Source organism: Loxodonta africana, chromosome 3, assembly GCF_030014295.1.
Source record: "Loxodonta africana isolate mLoxAfr1 chromosome 3, mLoxAfr1.hap2, whole genome shotgun sequence".
Lineage (NCBI taxonomy): Eukaryota > Metazoa > Chordata > Mammalia > Proboscidea > Elephantidae > Loxodonta > Loxodonta africana.
The window spans coordinates 5,808,806-5,833,278 of record NC_087344.1 but is presented as its reverse complement, the minus strand read 5'-3'; the positions used below and the strand labels follow the sequence as shown (position 1 = coordinate 5,833,278).

The following is a 24,473-nucleotide window of genomic DNA, read 5'->3' as shown; positions in this document are numbered from 1 at the left end:
AGTTCAAGCTGGGCCTCCTCTTCCGGGAAGCCACCATGGATTTCTCCACCCTGACCCTAGGGCCAGCAAACACCCAGCTGGAAGGGCTGGAGAGGAGACACTGAGGCCCAGAGGGCTGCAGGAACTTGTGACTCCTCAGGCCTCTGCCTGCTGTCTGAGAGTTGGTCAACCACTGCTCACAGATGGGGTCCCAGGACACCTCCAACATTATCCTGAGAGCAGAACTCCAGGGCACACCACACTTGCTTTTCCCTCTACCATCCTCCTTTCTGTTCCTGACATGGCCACACCTCACCCCTCAAATCTTCTGCGGCAGTTTCTCATTCCCTCAGACCCCGAGGTCAATCCTGCTTCTACTTTCAGGCCCCCATGTCGTACCTGTCTCCCTCCTTAGACTCCCTCATCCCTCTTCAGGCCTCTGCATTGCATCTGTCTCCCTCCTCAGACCCCCACGGCAGGTTCTGCCTCTACCTTCAGACCCCTACGTTGCACCTGCCTCTTCTCTCAGGCTCCCACATTGTATATATATGTCTCCCCCCTTGGACTCCACATTGTACCTGCCTCCTCCCTTGGACTCCCTTGCCCACCCTTGAGTCCTTTCACTGACCCTTCTTTCTCTTCAGACCCCCAGGTCCAGTTTTGACTCTACCTTCGGACCCCCATGTCACACTTGCCTCTCCCCTCAAACTTCCGTTGCCCAATATCTCCCCCATTAGGGCCCTGCATGGCATCTCCGCCCCCATCGGACCCCACATTGCACCTTCCTCCCCTATCAGACCCCAGCTTTTCCCTGCCTCCCCCATCAGACTCCACACTGCCCTTGCCTGCCTCCCCTGCCGCCCCCATCAGACTCTACATTGCGCCGTATCTCCCCCTTCAGGACCTGGCACCACGTCTGTTCTCGCCCGCAGCCCCGCCCCGCCCGTGGCCCCGCCCCGCCCAGCCCCTCACCTCGCTCGCGCACGAAGTAGGCCAGGTAGAGGTCCAGCTCCTTGACCGCCACGCCGATGTGGTGCGGCTGCACGCAGAGCACCGGGTGGCCGCACTGCGCCGCCTTGACCAAGCGCTCGCCGTCGGTGCTCTCGAGCGGGATACCCTTGAAGAGGATGACCATGACCAGGTCGAGCCGCCACACCTTGTCGGCCTGGCGCAGGCAGTCGATGCGGCGCATCTTGCCCTTCTGGTCGGGGTTGGAGAGCACGCAGCCCGGCGCCTTCTTGCCCGTGATGGCCAGCACGAAGTCCTCGCGGCACTCGGGCCGGATGTCCTTGCGCAGCTTGGCCAGCAGCCGCGACGCCCACTTCTGCTTCACCTCGGCCTTCTCGCCCAGCAGCTCGTCCTTTACCGCCCGCTCCTCGTCCTTCGACATCCGCTTCTCGTGCTTCTTGAAGTATTTGCGCTTCCGCGCCTGCAGGTTGAACCAGGTGTAGGCGAAGGCGCGGACGTGAGGCAGCAGCGCCTCGATGAAGGGGTGGAACTCATCCTGTGCAGGGAGAGGCGAGAGGTCAGGGAGCTCCGGGACTCACCGCGGACCCACTGCCCAGGCTGGAAGACTGAGGCCACAGGGTCCCCAGGCAAGCTCACTGCATGGGTGGGGATGGTGTGCAGAAATGGATAGGGGTTCACTGCACACGCGTCCAACCTGGGGACCCAGCAGATGCTCGTGCAAGAACCCATTGCTCAGATGGGGAAACTGAGGCTTGGACTATGTCGGAGGCATGGGTCAAGGCAGAAGTTCATGGAGGACCATCATGAACCTCAATATTCAGATCGGGCAAGCTGAGGATCCGGGGGAGACAGTACCTCCAGGATGGAAGTTGATGGTGGACCCATTCTACAGAAGGAAAAACTGAGGTTGGGAGAACAGGATGTTATGAACCCCTTCTCTGCCTACTAGAACCAGCATCAGCAAACTTTGTTTTTTGTAAGTGCCCCAGTGAATACTTTTGGCTTTGCAGCTGTATACTGTCTGTTCCAACTCAAGTCGCAAAGCCACCATAGACAAAGGATGGCTGTGTGCCAATAAAACTTTATTTACAAAAGCAACGGGTGGGCATTCAGCCTGGGGGCCATAGTTTTCAGACCCCTGCAATACAGTGAAGGCCCCTGGATGGTGCAAACCAAAAGGCTGGTGGTTCAAAGCCACCCAGGGGGGCTGTGGAAGAAAGGCCTGGCAATCTGCTTCCGTAAAGATTACAGCCAAGACAACCATACACAGCAGTTCTGCTGTGTAATACACGGGGTTGCCGTGAATTGCAGTTGGCTCGACAGCAACAGATTTGGGCTTATTTTTGGTTTGCACTTGAGTGGCCTGCTGCGTCCCCAAGTACCAAGAGCAAGGCCCAGCACACAGTAGGTGCTCAATGAAGGTAGACTCAGAGCATTGGTGCTTGGGGTGCTTGGGGTCCATCCCCCAGCTCCACTGCGGGGGCCTTCCTTTCCATGAATCCACTGTACTGATAGGGAAACTGAGTCCAGAGAAGGGGCACTCAGCTGTGAAGATTCAGAGCAGGAAGGGCCCCTGGGGCCAGCTCACCCTTCCCTGTCCCTCACAGACTCATTACACAGGGGGGAAATTGAGGTCAGGGAGGCTCCAAGACCCAGCCCGAGCTGTAACTTCACCACCCCCAATCATGCCCATTCTGTGTCACAGGGCTGCCACGACACCCGTTTTACAGCTGACAAAACTGAGACCTTGAGAAAAGACTCAGCCCCAAGGGGTAGAGCTGGGACTGGACCCCACAGCCATCTGACCTGCCCACGCAAACTACGTGCCAGCTGGGGTGCCCCTCGGAGGGCAACGTGGGGCAATAGGAAGCTCCCGGCCCCCTTCCCTGGGTGAGTGAGGGCCTGGCCCATTCTCTCCGTTGCTCAATAAGGGAAACTGTGTCTGCAGAGGTCCAAGACCTGGGTTATCAGCCTCAAGGGATGTGAAATTCCAGGAGAAGGGCAAAGAAGACAGACTTTGGAGCCACCTCCCTGCTCTTGCCTAGCCTCTATAGCTGCTGGGCTCCTTGGAAGGAGGTGACGTCTCTCCAGCATACTCACCCTGTTATCCTCCTCCCAGCTCTCAAAGGGCTGTATTATTACTACTATTATTATCGTTAAGGTCCCTGGGTGCCGCAAGTGGTTTGCGCTCATCTACTAAACTTTGGCGGTTCTAACCCACCCGGTGTTTTCATGAAAGCGGATTTCATGGCAATCTGCATCCATAAAGGTTTGTTGTTGTTATCGCTGGGTGCCACTGAGTCAGTTCTGACTCCTGGCAGTCCCACACGTGCAGAGTAGAACTGCTCCATCGGATTTTCAAGGCTGTGGGCTTTCAGAAGTAGGTCGCCAGGCCTTTCTTCTAAGGCACCTCTGGGTGGGTCCGAACTGCCAACCTTTTGGTTAGCAGCAGAGCCCTGAACTGTTGCACTACTCCTCTCTCTATAGGTTACAGCCAAAAAGATCCTGCAGACCACAGTTCTACTCTGACACACATGGGGTCACCACGGGTTGGACCTGACTCCTCAGCAACAGGCTTGACTTTGGTTTTTATTTTTACTCCTATTACTATTAGCAATGCTGTTATTTTGTTGCTATTGATAGCGTTGTGGTCATGATTATGTTGGTTCTTTGTAACCTTCCAGGAGGCAGAAAAAGGCTTGAGACTCGGCTACCCATTGCATAATGGGGAAACTAAGGCTCCAAGAGGGGGTGGAGACCTGGCCAAAGTCCCCCAGGGTTTCAGGGCCTGGATGAGGACAAGAACTGGGACCTTGACCCCGAGAAGGCCATCAACCGCTCTTCCAGGACAGCCTGTTCTCTGGGGAGCTGGGATCTCAGGGAGGGAAGCAGCCCTTCTTAACTCCTCCTCTGCTTTCTAGATGGCTGTGGCCTTGTTGGTCCCACCTCCAGGCCTGGACACACACCGTGTCCCCCACCTGGATTGCTGGATTGCCCTCCCTGCTCTACACTCCATCTCCCCCAGGGCCTCCTCCAGCCATCGGAGTGCGGGGGGACAACGTCAGATTTCCCTATTACTGGGGCTCTGAAAATAGCCGCCTGTCCTCACCAGGGTGGGGCAGGACGGGGCTCATGCCAACCCAGCTCCCTACTCCAATGTCCCCCCGAAGTGTGAGTCACCACAACAGCTGTGGCAGGGACTGGGCTTGGGCCCTTTGCCACTGCATCCCCCAGCTGACCTCCTGAGGCCGAGGAAGACTGAGGCAGCCCACCCCAGGTCAGCCCCAATCTAAGCTCAGGGCTGCTCTTCCTGTCCCAGGATGCTACTCGATATGCCAGACCCAGAGACGGGGAGGAACTCACCTGGGGTCACACAGTGGATCGGCAGAGCCGGGACCAGAGCCCAGGCTGTCTGGCCAGAGAAGCGGGTCAGCTGGGGGGTATCGATTGAGACACAAGTCACTGCCCGGGGAGAGGGCGCCAGGCGGGCACAGGGCCAGGACAGCGAGTGTCAACGTTGGGCATGGCCGCCACCCAAGGCTGGCACCCAAGATAAGAGGCAGCAAGGAGGGGGAGCCGGGGCACCAGCAGGTGGGGGAGGGGTGACTGGCCCCCAGACCCCTCTTTCCCTAAGCCCCCATCTCTCTGAGCCAGCCCCATTCCTGAGACCCTCTCCCCCTGAGTTCCTTTTCTGTATTTGGGCCCCTCTGCTTTGAGCCCCACTCCCTCTCTAAATCCCCCTCTCTAGGCCCCCTGGTCTCCTCTCTGGAGAACAGTGCCAGGGAGGCGGGCAAGGGCAGGTGCCCACGTCACTGGTGACCCCAGCTGGCCATGGAGGCAGGAAGATAAACAGCCAGTAACTGGGTCACAGACCTGCTGCCCCATCCTCCCTAGGAGGTTAGGTTGGGCGAGAGGCGGAACCTGTCACCTTCTTTGTCTCATAAGACCTGTGACAACAGGGCCACTTCTCCCAATGCCCTCATAGCTGAATGGGCAAAGGAGATAGCCAGGGCAAGCTGGGGGCTGAGAATCATCCCAAACTCCTACACATCCCTCAATGCCTCCTCTCCAGTGTCCCCTCCTTCAGGCAGCATTTTCTGCTTTCCCCAGGCTCTGCCAGACGCAGCGTGAACCTCTTGGGGCTGGGAGTCTCTGAGTCCAACTCTGTTGCACCCTCCCAACCCTGAGGCCCAGGGCTGAGGCACCTATTGCTGGGCAGACCCTAAGATGGAATGAGACTGGATGACATCAGCCTCTATTCATCATCTTTATGACCCAGGAACAAATCACTGCTCCACTTAGGGCCGGAGTTTCTCATTCTGTAGAATGGGCAGAAAGGGACATTGCAGCCTGACAGGTTGGGAGGAGAGGGCTTGTCCATTGACCTGGTAACCAGATAATGTAAGGGGGGGGCAAGGTCAGCCTTTCCCAGAAACCCCAGCTCAGCCCAAAGAGGGCAATGGCAGCAGCAGCTGGGAGGTAGGCACTTGGGTTCAAGCCCTTACTGGATCCCTATGTACTGGGCAACTGTGCATGGTCCTCTCTGCTGTCCTCCCACCCTGACAGTCCAGGGCAGCAAACCAGGGGCATGGGACCCCAATGCTCAAACCCAGCGGATTCTTGGGTGGAATCTTTCTCCGGCACTCATGCAGAGACTCAACAATCATGATTGAGTATCTACCTCATTCACCTCCTGAGCACTTATCCCAAACTCCTACGTATCTGTCAAAGCCCTGACCACAATGTCCTCCTCACATGGCTGGGAAGTGGCAGAGCTCATATTTGAACCCAGGCCCATCTGGCACCAGAGTCAGAGTTCCTCGTTGTTATTGCTGTGTGCCATCGGGTAGATTCCGACTCACAGCAACCCTATAGGAGAGGGTAGAACTTCCCCATAGGCTCTCCTAGGCTGTAATCTTTCTGGGAGCAGATCTCCAAGCCTTTACCCCCCAGAGGCACTGGTGGGTTTGAACCACCGACCTTTCAGTTAGCAGTCGAGCGTTTAGGTAATTCCCCTTCCCAAGCTCGGAGCACCAGAACTTGTGAGCAGCTCTTATCTAACCCTGCAAGGGAGGGATTCGTTTGGTTCCTTAACAGTTACTGAGTGTCTACTGTGTGCCAGCCCCTGTGAACAGTGCTGGGGACCTGGCAGTGACCTGGGCTCAATTCTCCCCAGGCTTCTGACTTGAGGCAATGCTGGATGTTAAACAGGCAAATAAATGTGTAATAAAATGTCAGGTTGACCAAAGTGTTCTCAGAAAATTTAGTTTAAGGGGGAGGAAATCCCTGGGAGGTTGTCCTTTTACCTGGGGGGTAATCACAGTAGGTCTGCAGGAGGGGACACTTAAGCAAAGACATGAAACGTGACAGTCCAGGGTAGGAGATTTCCAAGTCGGGGGGGGCAGCATGTGCAAAGGCCCTGAGGCCAGACTGTTCCTAGTGTGTTGGAGAACATGGAGGAGTAGAGTAAAGAAGAGAGAGTGGAGGGAGATGAGGCCAGGAAAGGGACAGGGCCAGGGTGTGCAGGGCCTTGTGGCATTTGGGTAAACCAAGTCCAGAGAGTTAGAACTACCTGTCCTAAATCCAGAATTGAGCCCTGGATTTTCTAATTTCCCGCTCTATGCCTTGGTTTCTCCAGGAGGAGAATGGGGGCAGGCTGAGCCAGAGAGGGTAGGAGTGAGGGAGAGAGACGGAATAAAGCTGTGCCTGTTAGAAGATGAGCCTTTACTGAGCTCTCGGCTTTACTGAGGGAACCACCATTGCACCCACTGTCTGGAGGAGGGGACTGAGGCACCAAGCACTGAAGTTATGTACCCAAAGTCACACAGTCAGGAAGCAGTTAAGCTGGGACTCACACCCAGATCCCTCTAAGCTTGGACCTCCTGCCTGCCCCCCCAGCCTCACTCCAGGAACTACTGAGCACACGGCCTGGCCCCTGCCTGATCTCCCTGGCTTACATGTGGCTCCCTCACCATGCTTGGTCCTGGGTCACCCACCACCTCCTCCAGCCAAAGCAGCTGCTGGTCCTTCCCCACCACCTCGTCCTGCCTGTCTCCCCCTTGGGAGGGTACAGATTTTAACTGTTCTGTGCCCTAGCACAGAGCCCTGGCAGTGCAGTGGTTGAATGTTCAGCTGCTAACCAAAAAGTTGGCAGTTCGAATCCACCAGCCACTCCTTGGAAACCCTATGGGGCAGTTCTGCTCTGTCCTATAGAGTCACTAGGAGTCGGAATGGACTTGACGGCAACGGGTTTGTTTTGTTTTTGTGTGCCCTTACATCTAGATCAGGAAGGACGCAATCCCGTCCTCTGCGTAAGTTACCCCCAGTCATCTACTCCGCTTTACAAAGCATGTTGGTATCCACCTAGGTCCAGCCAAACTCAGGGAGACCCTGAACAGGGCTGAGCAGGGAAGAAAGACCAACAGAAAAAGCTCTCGGGGGTTGGGGTCTGGGTTTGGTGGGGTCACTGCTGTCCCCATCACCTGGCCCAGGGCCTGGCTCAGGCTAAGCAAATAGTGACAGAATGAAGGGAGGGTACGTTGGAAAATGCCTATGGGATGTTTAGCCCAACTGTTAATTTAGCAACTGTCGCAACCACAAGGGCACTTATTTGGTGCCTACTGTATACCAGGGACCAGGTTTTTAACCCAACTGTTGGTGGAACCACCACAATTGCAATAACACTTCTTTAGTGCCTACTGTGTATTTTTTTTGTATGCCAGGCACTGGATGTTTGGTCCAATGGCTAGTTTAGCAACAATCACAACCACAACAGCACTTAAGTGGCACCTGCTGGATACCAGGCAGGTGCTAAGGTTAAACCGTCTGAGGAAGGCAGGATTAGGACCACCATTTTACATGGGGGGGGGATGGAGAGGGAGCGAGGCTCAGAGAGGCGGAAGTCCCTTCTCCCAACCAGCAGTCATTGATTCAGGGGACAGTCATTTGACAAACATTTATTGAACACCTCCTGTGTCCGTGGCCCTGTGCTGAGAATCGCCGAGGTGTCCCGCCTCCCCAAATCCTCAGGCAGCCCAAGGAGTTGAAGGTGACTGTCACCTTCCTTTCATAGCGAAGAAACTGAGGCCCAGAGGGGCTAGGTCACCTGCCCAGAGTCACCCAGCTGGGAAAGAGGAGTCCTTGGCCCTGAACTTCCTAAGTAAGATTTTCACCCGTGTCTTAAGGACACCCTAGGTCTCTGCCTCTGTGAGCCCCATTAGGGCGTGTCTGAGGCGGGGAGGGCTGTGGACTCCAGGCATGGGGGTCAATGAGTGTGCATGTCTGTGTGCTGACCGACATGTGTGTGCATGTATGCACGTGTGCAAGTGTGTGCGGCGCATGATTCTGTCTGTGTGTGGTTCGGGCCCAGGACGGGGGCCCTGCATCGTGTACCGTGGGGTCAACACACACGCAGGTGAGACGTCAGCACGTGTGTGTGTTGGCGTGAACATGTGCACGTGGGGGGGCTGGGCTGAGTGAGGCAGGGGGCCCGGCCAGGGACACAGCAGTGTTTCCTATCCATTTGGTATGAGATGGGAGGGTGGGCGACTCAGGCCGAGAGAGAGGGAGAGAGAGAGAGAGAACGCTGACTCGGCCAGAATCCCAGCTTTGTGATTTACAGGACTCCCAGACCGTCACGCTGAGGCACCTCCACTGCAGAGAGGGGGGAGGGAGAGACAGAGAGAGATGCTGAGACCAAGAGACACAGACAGACAGAGGGGAGAGGGAGAGACAGAGATACTGAGACCCAGAGACACAGAGAGACAGAGGGGGGAGGGAGAGACAGAGAAGATACTGAGACCAAGAGACACAGAGAGACGGGGGAGGGAGAGACAGAGAGAGATACTGAGACCAAGAGACATAGGGAGACAGAGGGGTGAGGGAGAGACAGAGAGAGATACTGAGACCAAGAGACACAGAGAGACAGAGGGGAGAGGGAGAGACAGAGAAGATACTGAGACCAAGAGACACAGAGAGACGGGGGAGGGAGAGACAGAGAGATACTGAGACCAAGAGACACAGAGAGACAGAGGGGAGAGGGAGAGACAGAGAGAGATACTGAGACCAAGAGACACAGGGAGACAGAGGGGGGAGAGAGACACAGGGGTGGATGGAACCTTTTAGAGGAGCTGGTTGGAGGCCATCTGACCACAGGTGGGGGCTACATGGCAGGGGCACGGGGGGCGCCCCCCACCCAGATTTGGCTGAACAGCCAGTGGGAAGTGGCTGCAAATCCCCACCTCATCGGCTGCTCTGTGCTGCTCTCCGCAGGCTGTAGCCCTCTCTGGTCTTGGCTCCTCTCCCAGCCCTGAAGTATTAGGGACCCCCAATGTCAGCCAAGCCCTCAGTCCCCCTGAAGCCTACACCAGGCTCAGACCTCACTGCCTTGTGCACCCCCATGCCCACAGAAGGTGCTTAAGAAGAGCCGTTCAATCCAACCAAAGTCAGGGTCCCTCTCTCAGCCTCAGTTTCCCCCCTGGGAACAGGGCAGTAGGAAGCGGGCCACCTGGAGTGGGAATGGGGTGAAGGAATGAAGGAAAAAATGAATGAATGAGGGAGGGGTGGTGCTGCGTGGCCTCGGCCCAGGCCCAGCCCACGGGCCAGGGAACCCTGGGTGCTGCAGCCAAGAGGGATTTGGCCCCAAACCCGGAATAACTAACGTGGCGGCGGGAGGGAGGAAGGGAGGGAGGAAAGGAGGGAGGGAGGAGGCCCGTTCCCGCCGGCAGGATTTATGGAAGTAACGGCCGCTCCACACAGTTCCTCTTAAGAGTAAAAGTGAAAAAGCGCTTGAGTCACCGCCGCACTGGGCACGGGGCTCCCAGGATCCTCCGGGCGCGGCGGGCAGGCCCGGGTGGCACAGGGCGGGCTGGCACCCAGCACCCGGCCCCCACCCCCTACCGGCCCGGCTCCCACCATGGATCCGGGTCGGATCAGCTAAAAGGGAGCTATTTTCGGTTGGGCTCAGGTTGTAAAATTAGCTGGGGAAGGGGGGGGGGGGAAGAGATGGGGAGACAGAGAGAGACAGAGAGGGGAGAGACGGGGAAAGGCAGGGAGGGACTGAGAAGGAGAGGCAGGGAGAGACAGAGACAAAGAGGGGAAAGAGACAGACAAGGAGGGACAGAAACACAGGGACATGAGGAAAAAGACAGAGACACACCAGACAGGGACAGGAGAGCTAGAGAGCTAGAAAGAGACAGAGATGGGAGACAAGGAGAGACAAACAGGGGGAAAAGGACGTGAAAGACAGGGAGAGAGGAACAGAGAGACAGCGAGAGACAGACAAAGAAGACAGAAACATAGAGGGACAGAGATAGACTGAGACAGGAGAGTCAGAAAGAGGTAGAGATAAGAGACAGAGACTCAGAGAGATACAGAGACAGGGGAGATATAGAGAGACAAGGAGAGAGACACAGAGGAGAGAGAGAAATAGGAAGAGAGACACAGAGAAAGGGAGAGACAAAGAGACAGACACAGGGTCTGAGGGAGACAGGGAGAGACAGAGATGGAGACATGTCAGAGAGAGACAGGGAAAGAGTGACAGAGACATAGGGTCTGAGGGAGACAGGAAGAGACAGAGATAGAAAGAGAGGGACCAAGCTGGGAGGAATGGGGGGTGATTAGGGAGACTAAGCCAGGCAGTCCAGGAGTTGGGGGGTCCCACCTCTGGCAGTCAGGGCCATCTGGGCCCTCAGCAGGAAACCCTAGAACAGGCTGGGCTTGTGAGGGGCTGTGGGGGCAATGTGAGGGTGCTGCAGGGCTTGACTCCAGGGCCTGGGCTAGTGAGATGGTAAGCAGAGGACGATGGGAAGCCCTCTGCCTTTTGGGACTCCCTGCCCAACCCGAGCCTGGAGCTCTCTGGTTCTCCCTGTCCCTCTGTCTCTGTCTTTCTGGCTCCTTGTCTCTCTTGCATACCACAACCCCGGGGTCTTTCTGAGCCTCCTGATTATTCCCTTTCTGCCAGGAGAAACCAACGCGGAGCCAGCACAGTGGCCAGTTCCCTAGGACCGGTGGGCGGGCGACGCGAGGTTCTCACCACCACCTCCTCCCAGCAATGTGGATGGAGGCCTGTCTCCCGAGGAGGAGTCCTGATGGGGAATTCCAGGGCGCAGTGACAAAAGGCTGCCTTCCAACCTCTCGCCTGGAATAGTCTCCCCTCGTTCCTGCTGGCTCGGCAGGCCCCCTGCACGGCTCTCTTGAGCACAGCAGCAGGGATGGTGGAGGGGTTGGGGGCCCCCCAGAGCCACTTGGGCCATCCTGTTCTCCACAGAAGCCCAGAGACACCCAGGCTGTCCAAGGTCACACAGCAACCGCCGCCTGAACCCTGGTTGCTCTTGGGGACCCTTAGGCGGGCTGGGTGATGAAGGTTGGCTGGCAATGCCTGCTTCAGAGGAAACCTTCAAAGCTGCCCAGAAGGGGAAACTGAGGCCCACAGAGGGACAGGGACTGGCCCAAGGTCACCAGGGGATCACAGGCAGGACAGGCCAGAGCCTCCTCAGCACCAGCTCCCACCTTCCACTGGGGGAGCCAAGAGCTCCCCAGTAATGGCTGCAGGGGACCAGTGAAGATCCTATTTGAATGGGGAGACCCCAGGAGCACGAAAGGAGGACCCCAGGCAGGGGCTGAGCTGGACCCCAAGATGCTCCTAACATGGTGCTCCTTTGGTCCTCACTTCACAGTTTAGAGGCCCCACTGTCTCCCTCCAAAATCTGCCTTCAACCCCTATCACTTGGGGAAACTGAGGCAGGAGCCCCACTGGTAAAATGGTTTAGCAAAATGGGGGTGGAAAGTAGAGCCTGAGGATCCCAGAGGGAGTTTGGTGGGAAGCCCTGGGGTACAGCCCCCTCTCCACACACCCGCTCCTTGGTCCTTGCACAAGGGCTTGGCCTGGGACAGTCTGGGAGTGCGGCCAGGGGTGAGAGGCTACAGGAGGGGGTAGGGGCAGGTGCCGGCTGGCGAGGGCGTCCGCAGCGCCGCATTGGCCCAGCCAGACCCCAGTGCGCTGGGCCTCCGGCTCCTCCCGGCGGTGGCCGCTCAATACTCCAGAATCGATGCGGCGAAAATACCGGGACAGCGGGGGGGGGGGGGGGGGGGTAACCGAACCGGGACGTCAGGGCTCCCCCTCCCCCCACTCAAGCGCCTCCAACTTGACGCGCCCCCTCCCCCTCCACGCACACGTGGGCCAGTAATGGGGGGGAAAGGCGGCTGAGGCCACGGCGGCGGGCAAGAGCCTGGGGGGGGTCCCGGGGACGGCAGAGGGGTCCTCGTCTCTAGAGGCTCCAGGGTACAAGCAGAATCCCCTGGAGTCCCCTTAGGGGCAGCCGTGACCCAGGCCAGGGCTTCCCGCAGAGCTGTGCCCTGGCTGGGTTGGGGGGGGCGCCCCTAGACCTTCCCGAGTAGGAGGGGGGACGTCCCGAGAGGGTGGAAAGCGCCTACAGCCCGAGACCCCGCGAACCGGGGTACGAGGGTACGGGAAGAGGTCCTGCGCGTCGCACGGCGGGTGGGGCGAGGGTCCCAGGTGGGGACCGGGCCCAGCCCGCGGAGGGGGCAGCCGGGCCAGGGCGAGGGAGGCACGCGTGCCTTTTTCGTCCCGCCTCCTCCGGCTGCCCAACTCCGGGATGCAGGGGGCGCAGGGCCGGGACGCAGGGGCCGGGCCGGGGGCGTACCTGGGTCAGGCAGAGCGGGGACGAATACATCCCGGGCGCGGCGGGAGGCGCAGGGCCGGCCGGAGCGGCGCGCCGAACTTACTGAGTCATTTTTCCAACCCCCCCGCGGCCGCGGCCGGCGCTCTCCTCGCCGCCCGCCTCCTCCCTCGGTCTCTCTCCTCCCTCCCTCGCTCCCTCCCTCCCTCTCTCTCCCTTTCTCTGCGCCGCCCCTCTCTCTCCTCCCTCTCTCTTTCTCTCTCCCTCTCTCCCCCTCTGTCTCTGTCTCTCTCCCTGTCTCTGTCTCTCCTCCCTCTGGCAATCTCTCCCTCCCTCCCCCCAATTTCTTTCCCCTCCCACCCCAACCTTCAGAACCTCCCACTTCTCCACATCCAACTTTCAAAGAAACGAGGGAAAAAAGAGCGCGAGGATCCAACAAGGAGAGCCGCTGCCCGTCCCCTCCCGCACCGCCTCCCCTCCATGCCTTCCCGAACCCCCATCACTGCTATTATTTCGAAGGACGAGCGACCCGGGTCTGGGGACTGGATGGGACCAGCGAGCCGCGGATACCCCAAGCGCACCGGTCCCCCTGGGTCGCCCACCCCAGGCAAGCAGGCAGGGGGAGCTGGGCTGCTGATGGATATTTGGGGTCCTGAGTGGGTATTAAGGCCTCCCCCCCGCGCGCCCCGAGCTGGCCGGGAAGTTGGAGACACGAGCCAAGGGTGGGGGGGAGGAGGGAAAGAATGAAGAAGTGACGTGCGCAGAGGCCGGGCGCGAGCGCGCAGCTTTCCCTTAAAGATGTACGACCCGGGGTGCACGGTGCGACGTGGGTCCCCAACGCCTGTGCCTTCTTATCCGCTCCAGAGTCAGACAGGGGCTGCAATGCCCGCACTAGAGGGGTTTGGGTATGAGGACCCCTCCTCTGTCCATAAGGGTCACTGTGAATAGGGAGTTGTTGTTAGGTGCCATCCGACTCAAAGCAACCCCATGTGACAGAGAGCCTGCAATCTTTACTGGAGCAGATTGCCAGGTGTTTCTCTCACGGAGCGGCTGGGTGGGTTCGAACCACCAACCTTTCGGTTAGCAGCCAAGCACTTAACCGTTGTGCCACCAGGAATCTCTCTCCTCCTCTCTAGTGCTAAAGGGGAACTGGGGGGTGCTTTGGCCTCCCCCATAATGTCCACCCAGCTCCCCAGAAGAGGGATGGCATCTTGGCAGAACCTGGGACATGCTGGAAAAACCCTTGCAGCCTCTTCCTCCCTCCCCAGTACCCTTGCTCCCTAGAGTCTATTCTGACTCTTAGCGATCCTGTAGGACAAAGTAGAACTGCCCCACAGGGTTTCCAGGGAGTGCCTGGTGGATTTGAACTGTGCACCTTTTGGTGAGCAGCCAAACAGTACCCACTGCACTGGACCACCAGAACCTCAGTAATGTGCCCATTTCACAAACCCAGAAGCTCAAGCCCTGGGAGTGGCCTGGCCCCAGGCCATGTAGCACCAGAGCCCAATTTCTTACAGCTTCTTTTCGGATAACACACCAAGGGCTTGACCTCCCCAGAGGATGAGCCCCCAAGGTGCCAGATGGCTCTGGCCTCCCTCTCCCTTGCCTGCCCATTCACTCCCTGAACCCTCCCAACTTCAGGGAGGCTGCTGCAGCTGTTCTTCCCATGGTACAGGAACAAGCAACTGTGGGCGGTCGCTTCTGCCCATCCCCCAGAGGCTTGGTGTTCTTCCCTGTAAAATGGGCCAGCAATGTAGCCAGTTGGATGATAATGACAGTTAGCAGAGCTGTGACCTTCTGTCAAATGGCCACTGAGGCCTTCTTAGAAATCCTGAGGCCAAATGATACCCTCCCTCTAACCTGGGGAAAACCCCCAGGTGTCCTGAGCCCACAGGCATGGAAGACGCCAGCAGCCTGTCATCCTCCCGTGTAACAAGGAAGGATACCGAGGTTCAGAGAGCAGGAGTCAGGATCCAAAGGTTGGCTTTGGAGGCAGCAGGCACATCTGGGGCCCCACTGGCTCCCTGCTGCATGGGGCCAACGGCTATTTGAACAACGCTTAGCACATCGCAAGTGCTCCGTAAATGAGGTCTTTAATCCCAGTATGTAGCCATGCCCCTGGTAGTGCAAATGATTAAGCTGCTAAACAAAAGGTTGGCAGTTTGAGTTCACCCAGAGGTGCCTCAGAACAAAGGCCTGGAGATCTACTTCTGAAAAGTCAGCCTTGAAAGCCCTACGGAGCTCAGTTCTACTCTGACACACACGGGGTCCCCAGGAGTTGGCTTAACTCGATGATAACTTTGTTTTTTTAAACTGGTGTGGTTGTGGGGGGTGGATTTAAAAAAAAAATTATTGTGCTTTAAGTGAAAGCTTACAAATCAAGTCAGTCTCTCAGACAAAAATTTATACACACCTTGCTATACACTCCTAGTTGCTCTCCCCCTAATGAGACGGCACACTAGCTGCTCTCCCCCTAATGAGACGGCACACTAGCTGCTCTCCCCCTAATGAGACGGCACACTCCTTCCCTCCACTCTCTATTTTCATGTCCATTCAGCCAGCTTCTGACCCCTCTGCCCTCTCATCTCATCAGACAGGAGCTGCCTACGTGTCTACTTGAGCCAAGAAGCTCACTCCTCACCCGTATCATTTCCTATCCCATAGTCCAGTCCAATCCCTGTCTGAAGAGTTGGCTTTGGGAATGGTTTCTGTCTTGGGCTAACAAAAGGTCTGGAGACCATGACCTCCAGGGTCCTTCCCGTCTCAGTCAGACCATTAAGTCTGGTCTTTTTACAAGAATTTGAGGTCTGCATCCCACTGCTCTCCTGCTTAGGGGGTGGATTTTAAACCCCAGGATGGGGGTAGTGGTGTCTGGGAATCCAAATACCAACAAAACAAAAAGCAATGTTTATTTTAAAAAAATGCCATGAACACTTATAGGGTAGAATCCCAAATCCACAGACACTTAAAAGTTAAAGTGGACGTCAGACCACTCTCCCAGCTTGCAATGACCCTGAGGTTCTACCCCTTTCGCTGCTGGCAGTTCCCTCCACTTGGCAGATTTGGTTCATTTCCACTAGGGTTCCACTTGGGACCTCAGTTTCCTCATCTGTAAAATGCCAACAACAACAGGACACATCTCAGAAGACTGGGGTCAGAGCCCATGAGATGAGGTAACCTGTGTGACGGGTGGGTGGGGGGATAGCTGTTAGAACCTTCCACAAGACTACCGACAGCAACGCGTATCCCAGTTCAGGCGGGAGGAGCTGCCCCCAGCCCACGAAAGGCACCAAGCAGACCAGCTATGGTCCATGGTTGCTGTCTGAGTCTACATTTCCTCCAGGCAGTGGTGTAACCTCCCTGTGCCTCAACTTTCTCTTCTCTGAAATGGGGGAGTGATGATCATTTCTGCCCCCTTGGGGTTGTTGTGATGGTTAGAGCCACATCCAGCATCCAGTGGTTGCTGTAAAAAAGGGGGTGGGTTTGGACCCATGTGTGTCAGGGCCCTGAATGCAGGAGCGATTTCGTTCCTGGTATTTTGGAGTACAATTTGTTGCTCATTTGTTAAAAATTAAAATGCACGCTCCCTAAAACTCACCTTTTTTCCCCCTATTGGAATTTTTATTGGAATTGGACTGAATCTGTGGGCCAATGTGAAGATCACTACGACCTTTTCAGGAGCCCTGGTGGTGCAGTTAAGGCTCAGCCACTAACCAAAAGATCAGCAGTTCGAATCTACCGGCCGCTCCTTGGAAACCCTATGGGCAGTTCTACTCTGTCCTGTGGGGTCACTGAGTCAGAATCCACTCAACGGCAAGGGGGTAACATCTTTTAAATATTGAATACACCAAAACCCAAACCAAACCCGTTGCCATGGAGGCGATTCCAATTCATAGTGAATCTTACAGGACAGAGTAGAACTGCTCCACAGGGAGAACTCAGTCTTAAGCTTCTCTGTAACTGTAAATGCCGCCTATAACACAAATGCGCAAAATGTGAGAGAGCCGCCATGTCCCTCTGTGGAGGACCAGTCTGACAATCCAGGTATGGGCCCAGCCCAGGATACTACACAGCTGGATAAAAGAACAAGGGGTCCTATCTAGAAATGTCTCCAAGGGATATCTAGGGGCAAGCAAGCTGTAGACCAGGGTTTCCCAGCCTTGGCACTGCTGACATGGGGCTGGACCCTTCGCTGGGGGAGGGGGGGAGGGGGCATCGTGTGCACCGTAGGGTGTTGAGCAGCACACCTGGCACCTACCCCCTCGGTGCCAGTTGTGACAACCACAAATGTCCCCAGGCATTGCCGCATGTCCCCTGTTGAGTACTACTGGTATAGAACCACCATTGTAAACCAAGATGTTATTTAAGATATTTTGAAGAATACACATGTATCCTTTCTAAGAATACCTAGATATCCTTTATAAGAATACACATGTATCTTTTATAAGAATATACATGTATCCTTTATAAGAATACCTATGTAGCCAAAGCTGTGTAATAGATACATTTACCACAAGGACAAAAAAAAAAGAGTAGTTACGGAGGCTGCTTATGTACAAATAAACACCTCATGGGATTTGGTTCCTTGGTTTGGAGGTTGAGGGTCATGGTCTCAGGGGACACCCCAGTTAACTGGCCTAGTAGTGTGTTCAGTGCTTCTGTTCTCCCTCCTAGTTCCTTGCTTAGGGCCTGCGGTCTTACAGGCTTGCAGGCGGCCATCCAGGGCACAATTGTTCTCTATTCACCTGGAGCAACAGAGGAGGGAGGGGAGTCAGGAACAGGAGGAGGACAGGGAATGTGTCGGTAACTGGCTCCAGGAACAACTGCCTCCTTTGCCACGAGACCAGGAGAACTGGATGGTGCCCGGCTACCATTACTGAACATTTCCATCAAAGAGTCTATAGAAAAATCCTGATCAAAATGCAAAGCAGAATTTCAAATTCTAATAAGATCTAGACTTTCTGGAGCCATGGAGGGTGGAGGAACCCCTGAAGCTATCGCCCTGAGATAATCTTTAAACCTTAAAACCAAAAATATCCCCTTGAAGTCACCTTATCTAGGAAAAAAGATCTGCCTCGAGCACTGTGCTCTTTTAAGAACTATCTATATGGGATCAAATTGACAAGAGCAACTCAAAAGATGAGATATGACCCTTAGGGGGTAGTGAGTTTATGTTAATGAGGGAAGAACGATCAGGAAAGGAGGGTGAGAACGGTTGCACAACCCGAAGAATGTAATCCACGTCACTGAATTGTCCATGGAGACACTACTGAATTGGTGTGTGTTTTGCTGTGTATATTCTCAACAAGAACAACAAAATAAAATTTAGAAAGAATGTTTTAATCTCTTAAAAAAATGGGAAAAAAAGGACACCTATGTACCGTTTATAAGGTACTTATTCTTTATAAGAATATTTATCATGGATCGCTTACCAGTGTATAGACAAAACTCTGAATAGTAACAGGGCTTCCTGGGGTGGGGTCTCGCCCTGGGTTGGAGCTGATACAGATATAGGAGTTTTTACCGTGGATACTTTTGTATCTTCTTTGTATGTTCCCCAATGGCTTGTGTAAGGAGAAAACAAACACACTTTTACAAAGTGAATGGAATTCACAGCACTCAGCAGGGTGGATAGGAAACCACCCACAAGATAACTCCTCAGCCACAGCCTCCACCGAGCTGAGGATCCAAGGGCACCTGCATGCATTAGGCAAACAGCTCCACGAGGACAACGCACAGGGGCCGGGCCTTGTGCAAAACCTTCATGAATGCTAGGCTGTGACTGTGCCACCTCTCCGTGGCCCCCACATCAGATCCTGTGTCATTCCATTATACAGATGAGAAACTGAGGCCAGGAAAGGGACATTAAGGCCATGGGTCATGGGGAGGTCAAGGTAGGTTATGACCCTAGGTTGTACAGACACACCCAGATGCATAGTCACAAAGGCACCCAGACACACACACTGACACCCAGACTTAGACAGACACACACAACACGCACAGTGATACACATGGATTTCCCCAGGACTGCCTCAAATACTCCCTCAGAGAGCAGCACATGGTGACACCCAGTCACATAAAGCACACAACCACAAACACAACAGCCTCTCAACTCCCCACAATACACCTGTGCACAGCCACACAGTACATAAGTGCCCCACACAAGTGTATGCACAACCATGAAACAACCCATACACACTTGCTCGTAACACACACTATACTCCCACACAATACCTACTTCCAAGCCTCATGCACACCCTTGAGCAGAGCCCCTGGGAGCACTGACACATGATCACCACGTTCTCAGCCACACACACACACACACACACACACACACACACACACACACACAGAGTTAGGCACACCCCTTCCTCTCACGGCCAGCCCCACCAACTCCCCCCAGTGCAGTCCTGTGCCTGCCTGACCCCCTAGACACCTGGCACTGGTAGGGCAGTGATGTGGCAGTCTTCCCCATACGTTCAAGGGTATGTGTGTGTGCGTCTGTGTATTTGTGCCTGTGTGTGGGTCTATGTGAGTCTATGTGTGTCTCTGTGTCTTTCTGATTCTGTGCAATGCATGGGTCTGTGTCTGTGTGTGACTGTGTGCCATGTGTGGGTCTGTGTCTGTGTGTGTTATACATGGGTCTGTGTGTGTTGTGTGTGGGTGTCTGTATGAATCTGTGTCTCTGTTTGTCTGCATACTGTGTGTGCTGCGAGTCTGTGTGACCGTGTCTCTGTGTGTATGTGTCTATATTTGTGTGTCTGTGTGTGTCTGAGTGTGGATCTATGTGGCTGTGTATGCTCTGTGTGGGTCTCTCTGTATCTGTGTGAGTCTGTGTGTGTCTGTATTAGTTTGTGGGTCTCTGTGGGTCTCAGAGTTGGTCTGTGTGTTGTGTGTGGACCTTGTGTTGTGTGTGAGTCTGTATGTGTGTCTTTATGACTTGGTATTAGTGTGTCTCTGTTGGTCTGTGTGTGTTGTGTGGGTCTTTGTGTGTGTCTGTATGACTATGTATTAGTTTGTGTGTCTCTGTGGGTCTAAGTATTGGCCTGTGTGTCTTGTGTATAGGTCTGTGTGTGTCTGTGTGAGTCTCTGTGTGTGTCTGCATTAGTTTGTGTGTCTCTGGGGGTCTGAGTGTGGGTCTGTGCGTGAGTCTGTGTTTCTGTATGTGATGGTGTATGCCATGTGTGTCTGTGTGTCAGTGTGTGTACATCAGTGCAGAGACTTATGCATATGTGTGGTTATGAACGTGTATTGTGAGGGTGTGTGATGGGTGTGTGCTTGTGAGTGTGCATATGTGTCTGTGCCTGGCTGTTTGCAAGGCAGCGAGTGGGGACAGGAGGCTGCCTTCCTGTGCCTGAGTGAGGGTGTGTCTGGCAGCATAGGGGTGTTGTGTGACCAAGCACTGCCAATGGGTTTGTGTGAAGATGAGGGTGGTCAGAGGGTCCTGGCGGGGGGGAGGTCATGGGCCTGTGTGACCCGGTGTGTCAATGTGGGACCTATTTTCCTTGCCTTCTCCCAAACCCCCCAAAAGTGTGGGGGTGAAGGGGGTTAAAGAAAAAGCAAAGACTATGCCTGGCCTTGGGGTTTTTATATTTATAAAATTATATAAAACTCGCTGGGGTAGGGGGCGGGGAGTGCAGAGGGGATTCCCCGGAGAAGAGAAAACAACTCTTTGTAGGGGGACGAGGTGGTAGGTCATGGCACCCTTTGGGGCTCTGGTCTGGAGGTGAGACGGTCTCCTTGGCCATCCCCCTGGGCCTTGCCTAGCCCCTCGTGCTTCTGAAGCCACCCGCCCCTCTCTGCCTCCCCAGGGCAGGAGGGGACCCCCGCACCCCGACCGCCCCGCCCCCTCGGGGCAGGTCCCACGCGCACGCGCAGCTTCCAGTGAGCAACGTCGTGTCCCGGCGCCACCTCGCGCCAGAACCTCTAGCCAGGACCACTTGGGGCCTTGCAGATGGGGGACCCCAAGGTAGAGGGGAGTGGAGGGGACCTCAATGTGAGATGAGAGGACGAAGCTTTGGCATTGTAGAGGAAGCACACCCCCTCCCAGCCCAGGTCACAGGAGAGAAGGAACTTGGGAGGGGGGGGCGGGGCGGAGGGCGTGAAGACTCACCCTCAGGGACAGCCACTCAGCGCCACAGAGGCACACAAGAGTCACAGGCACACAGCGACACCCAACATCCCCTGGGAACGCGCCAGCACTACACAGTTCCCCAGTCACCGGCAACCCCTCGACCGCCACACACTCACTCAGGGATTACCCCCCAGTCACCTAGGGACTTGGCACAGTCGCAGAGGGGCCCATCACAGCCCCGGGGACACACAACACAGACCCACCGAGACGTACAGTACCGTCACCCGGTCACCCAAAGACACACACCGACCCACTGCCACACCACAGAAAAAGCTTTCACACACACACACACACCCCACACCACAACACACACAAGCACGTGGATGCGCAGATATACCACAGACACATAAAGGAGAAGACCCCGGGTCCGTGGGACTCCCGGACCCGGGACAGGTACAGGATGACCGCGCTGCCCAGATACACAAACACTCCTATGGACTTCCGCGCTGACCTGCAGGTCGCAGGGAGCCCCAAACGCACCCTTCGAGGTGCAGACCCTATCGATGCCCCAGACTGGACCCCGGATCCCCAAGTGACGCCACTGACGTCCCCGAGCCCCGGTGCCCTCCTGTGCCGGGACCCCGCGCCGGCGGCGGGCCGGGGGCGGGCCGGCAGGCCCGGCGGCGGTCCCTGCGCAGTGCCCGGCGCGGCCGCCAGCCCGACTCCAAGTTCAAGGCGCCCGGCGGCGGCGGCCGCGCTCTCCGCCCCTCTTCGCAGCGGCCATTTTCCGCTAGCTGGCGCGCCGCGCTCGCCCGGCCGGGGCACCAGCGCCTGCCGCGCCGCGCCCCGCCCCGCACCGCCGGGCCAGCCGCCCCCTCCCGGGTCCGGGCGTCCCGCCGGCTGCGCGCTCGGGGGTCGTGCGCCCGGGACCGCGCCCTCAGCCTCGGGCCTGCAGGGGAGGGGGTGGGGGCTGCCGGGGGGCCTCTGGGGCGCCCCCCCTCCCCGCCAACTCCGCAGAGCCAGCGCGGGTCCCCCACTCGGGGTCCCCCGGCTGCGCCCCGCGCGCCAGCTCCGCCCCCAGCCGGGGGGTGGTAGCGGGCGGGGGTCCAGCAGCGGCGGCTGCGGCGGACGGGGGGGTCCCCGCATCGAGCCCCTCCCCCGGGCGGCCCGCACCCCCCGCCCCCCCAGACCTGGCAACTTTCGCTCGGAGCCCACGCACCACCCCAAAAACTCCCCGGGCGAAAACGAAAGTGGGGGCGGCGACGTACCATGGCGCTGCTGCGAGGAGGCGAGGCCGGCGCCGGAGGAGCGCGCTCGGTGCCCGGCGAGGGGGGGGCCGGAGGCGGCGGCGGAGGCGGGCGGAGGGCGCGGGGGAGGCGCGGGCGCGGGGGAGAGGAGGGGAGGGGGAGGGGGCCTCCCGCCTGCCCCGCCCGCAGGACCCTCCCCTCGGCCCGCCCCCAGCCCCGCGCCGGCCGCGTCTCAGGCGGCTCCGCGTCCGGGCTCGGGCTGCGGCTCCATCCCCGGCCCGGCCCGAGCCAGGGAGGCCCCGGAGTGGCAGGGCGCGGGTCCCGGGAGGGCTCGCTGCGGAGGGAGCGGATCCTCCTCCCGCGCGGCGCGCGCGTGCTCACACACACACATGCACACACGCGGGCGCACACAGGACACACGCACACACATGCACACATGCACGCACACAGACACACGCAGGCTCGGGGACACTGGCGGGCCGGGCCTTTTCGCGGCCACACAAGGCCCACCTACGCGTGCAGACCCCAGGGGATCACAAACAGACGTAGCCTGACACAGGGGGACCCACGCTCCCGGCCTGCAGAATGCCACAGACGAGGACGCCCACTCCTGGCTGCTGGGGCACCCAGGCACGCCGGAGCCCACATACTCCGCGCCTCTGCGGGTGTCACCCCGGCACTCACACGAACTGACCCACTCCCTCCCCCAGGTCGTCTCCCTAGAGGCCCGGGCCTGTGGGGACAGGTGCCCCCAGGTACGCACAGTCACACACACGAACAACAGGGAGAAGGGGACACAGAGACTCAGACACCAGGGGGCAGGGGTCACCTGGGGGTCCCGCGGGGGCTCCAGGCGGGGGCGGGGTGGGCGCGGTGGAGGGGCAAAGACCCCTCCCGGATCCAGATTAATTGCTGCACCTCCGCAGCGGGGGAGGGGCCGGGCCGGGCCGGGCAGGTCAGCGCCCCCGCCCCCTCTGCGCAGGCCGCTGCGGCCTGGGACACGGTGCCGCAGCACCCCCCAAGCGATCTCCGCAGTCCCCCTCCTCTGGCAGCCGCAGAGTAGGCGCCGCCCCCTCTCCCTTCCCTCTCAACCTCTGCGTAGGGTGCAGGCGGGGAAGGGTCTGCGTGGTGGGGGGACGGGGAGCTTGATGGAGCCTCGCGAATGGAGTGATTCTCTTCTCCTTCTGTCTGTCTTTCCCCCTGCCTACCCCCACTCCTTTGTACCAATCGCCCTCCAGTGAGGTTCCAGGAATTCAGGGGCCTCTTTAGGAAAGCGGCTTCCTCCTCCCCAAGGGGGGACCCCAGGGTTCAGGGTGGGGTCAGGCCCTGGACCTCTCTGAGTCTGGGGGCTTCCTTCTGGAGGTGATTCTGTGGATCTGGGTAGGCTGCTGGGTCCCACTTGCATAGCAGGTGTTCAGTAAATACTGGCTACACATATTTGGTGGTACAGAAGGTTTGCACTCAACTACTAACCTGAAGGCTGCTGGTTCAAACCCACCCAGGAGTGCCACGGAAGGAAGGCCCAGCAATCTGCTTCTGAAACGAGTAAGCAAGAAAACCCTTCGGAGCTCAGCTCTACTCTGTCACACACTGGGTCACCATGAGTCAGAATCAACTCCACTGCATCAGATTTGTCTTTTGGATTTACACTATATACACCTCACCCAGCCCGGGAGCCTCACTCTGTGCCTGGCGCCTTAGACGCTGAGGGTGTCTCATTTGACAAGGCATATGCATCTCCCCATTTTTCAGATGAGAAAACTGAGGCTCAGAGTAGGGAACTCACTTACCCGAGGTCGACTAGCAAATCAGGAGCCTTCCCTGAGCAGCCTAATGCTCACCCTTTCCCCGGCGATTCTCCCATGAAGGTGGGGCAGGGGAGGTCCTGGAGGCTGCCTCTCCTCCCACCCACCTGACACCAAAAGGAAGTCGATGGGTTCTCTGGCCTTGGTGAGGGAAGGGTTAAATGTGTTAAAGACCCTCCTCCTCTTCTCATAGCCCTTCTCTAATCGGCCTCCTTTGATAATCCCAGGGTTGGAATCCTCAGTCCCTCCCTTGCCTCTGGGAATTAGGTACCTGGGAGGCAGGGAGGGGGGATGAGTTGGTAGTAGCCAGGCTGGGATGGAGGGCCAGAGGGCAGGAATGGGGAGCACAGAGGCAGCTGAACCCAGGGCTCAGCTTAGGGGTCTCCGCCCACTATTTTCCCCTTGAACTCCCCCCTCCCAGCCAGAAGGGAATTGTACCTCGAGGACAGAGAGGTTTAAGGACCAGTGTTCCCTTCCCACCAGAACTCAGTATCCTGGGCCTGTGGGGCATCACAACGGTCATGGTAGCAGGGGCAGTACTAAGCACTTTGCATGAACCACCTGACCTAGCAGACCTGGGAAGTGCTGTTACCTCCATCCGCATTTCACAGATGAGGATGCAGAGGCTCAGAGAGGATTAGACATCTGCCCAAGGCCACTCAGGTGGTAAATGGGGACAGCTCTCAGGAGCATACCTTCCTGACCAAGAATCTCCTGATTTTAGCACCTTTTGCAATCTGCATAAGAATTTCCCCAATCC

The 24,473-nt window shown here is 57.2% G+C and overlaps 1 protein-coding gene across 6 annotated transcripts in view; it reads right to left on the bottom strand.

Annotated features, from left to right (window-relative positions):
• The window catches only part of NFIC (nuclear factor I C), an 83,430-nt gene extending 61,429 nt beyond the window's left edge, over window positions 1-22,001 (bottom strand). For 4 of the 6 annotated variants that reach the window (XM_064280251.1, XM_064280253.1, XM_064280255.1 and 1 more), the window contains exons 1-2: window positions 12,612-12,743; window positions 952-1,483 (exon numbers count right to left, since the gene is read on the bottom strand). In XM_064280251.1, the coding sequence (XP_064136321.1) occupies window positions 952-1,483; window positions 12,612-12,641 (562 nt within the window). In that variant the 5' untranslated portion in view covers window positions 12,642-12,743. Of the gene's footprint in view, window positions 1-951; window positions 1,484-12,611; window positions 12,755-21,929 lie in introns of those variants that run through there. The other 2 variants (XM_064280252.1, XM_064280256.1) reach the window with 2 other exon arrangements.
• Between the last annotated feature and the right edge of the window lie 2,472 nt (window positions 22,002-24,473).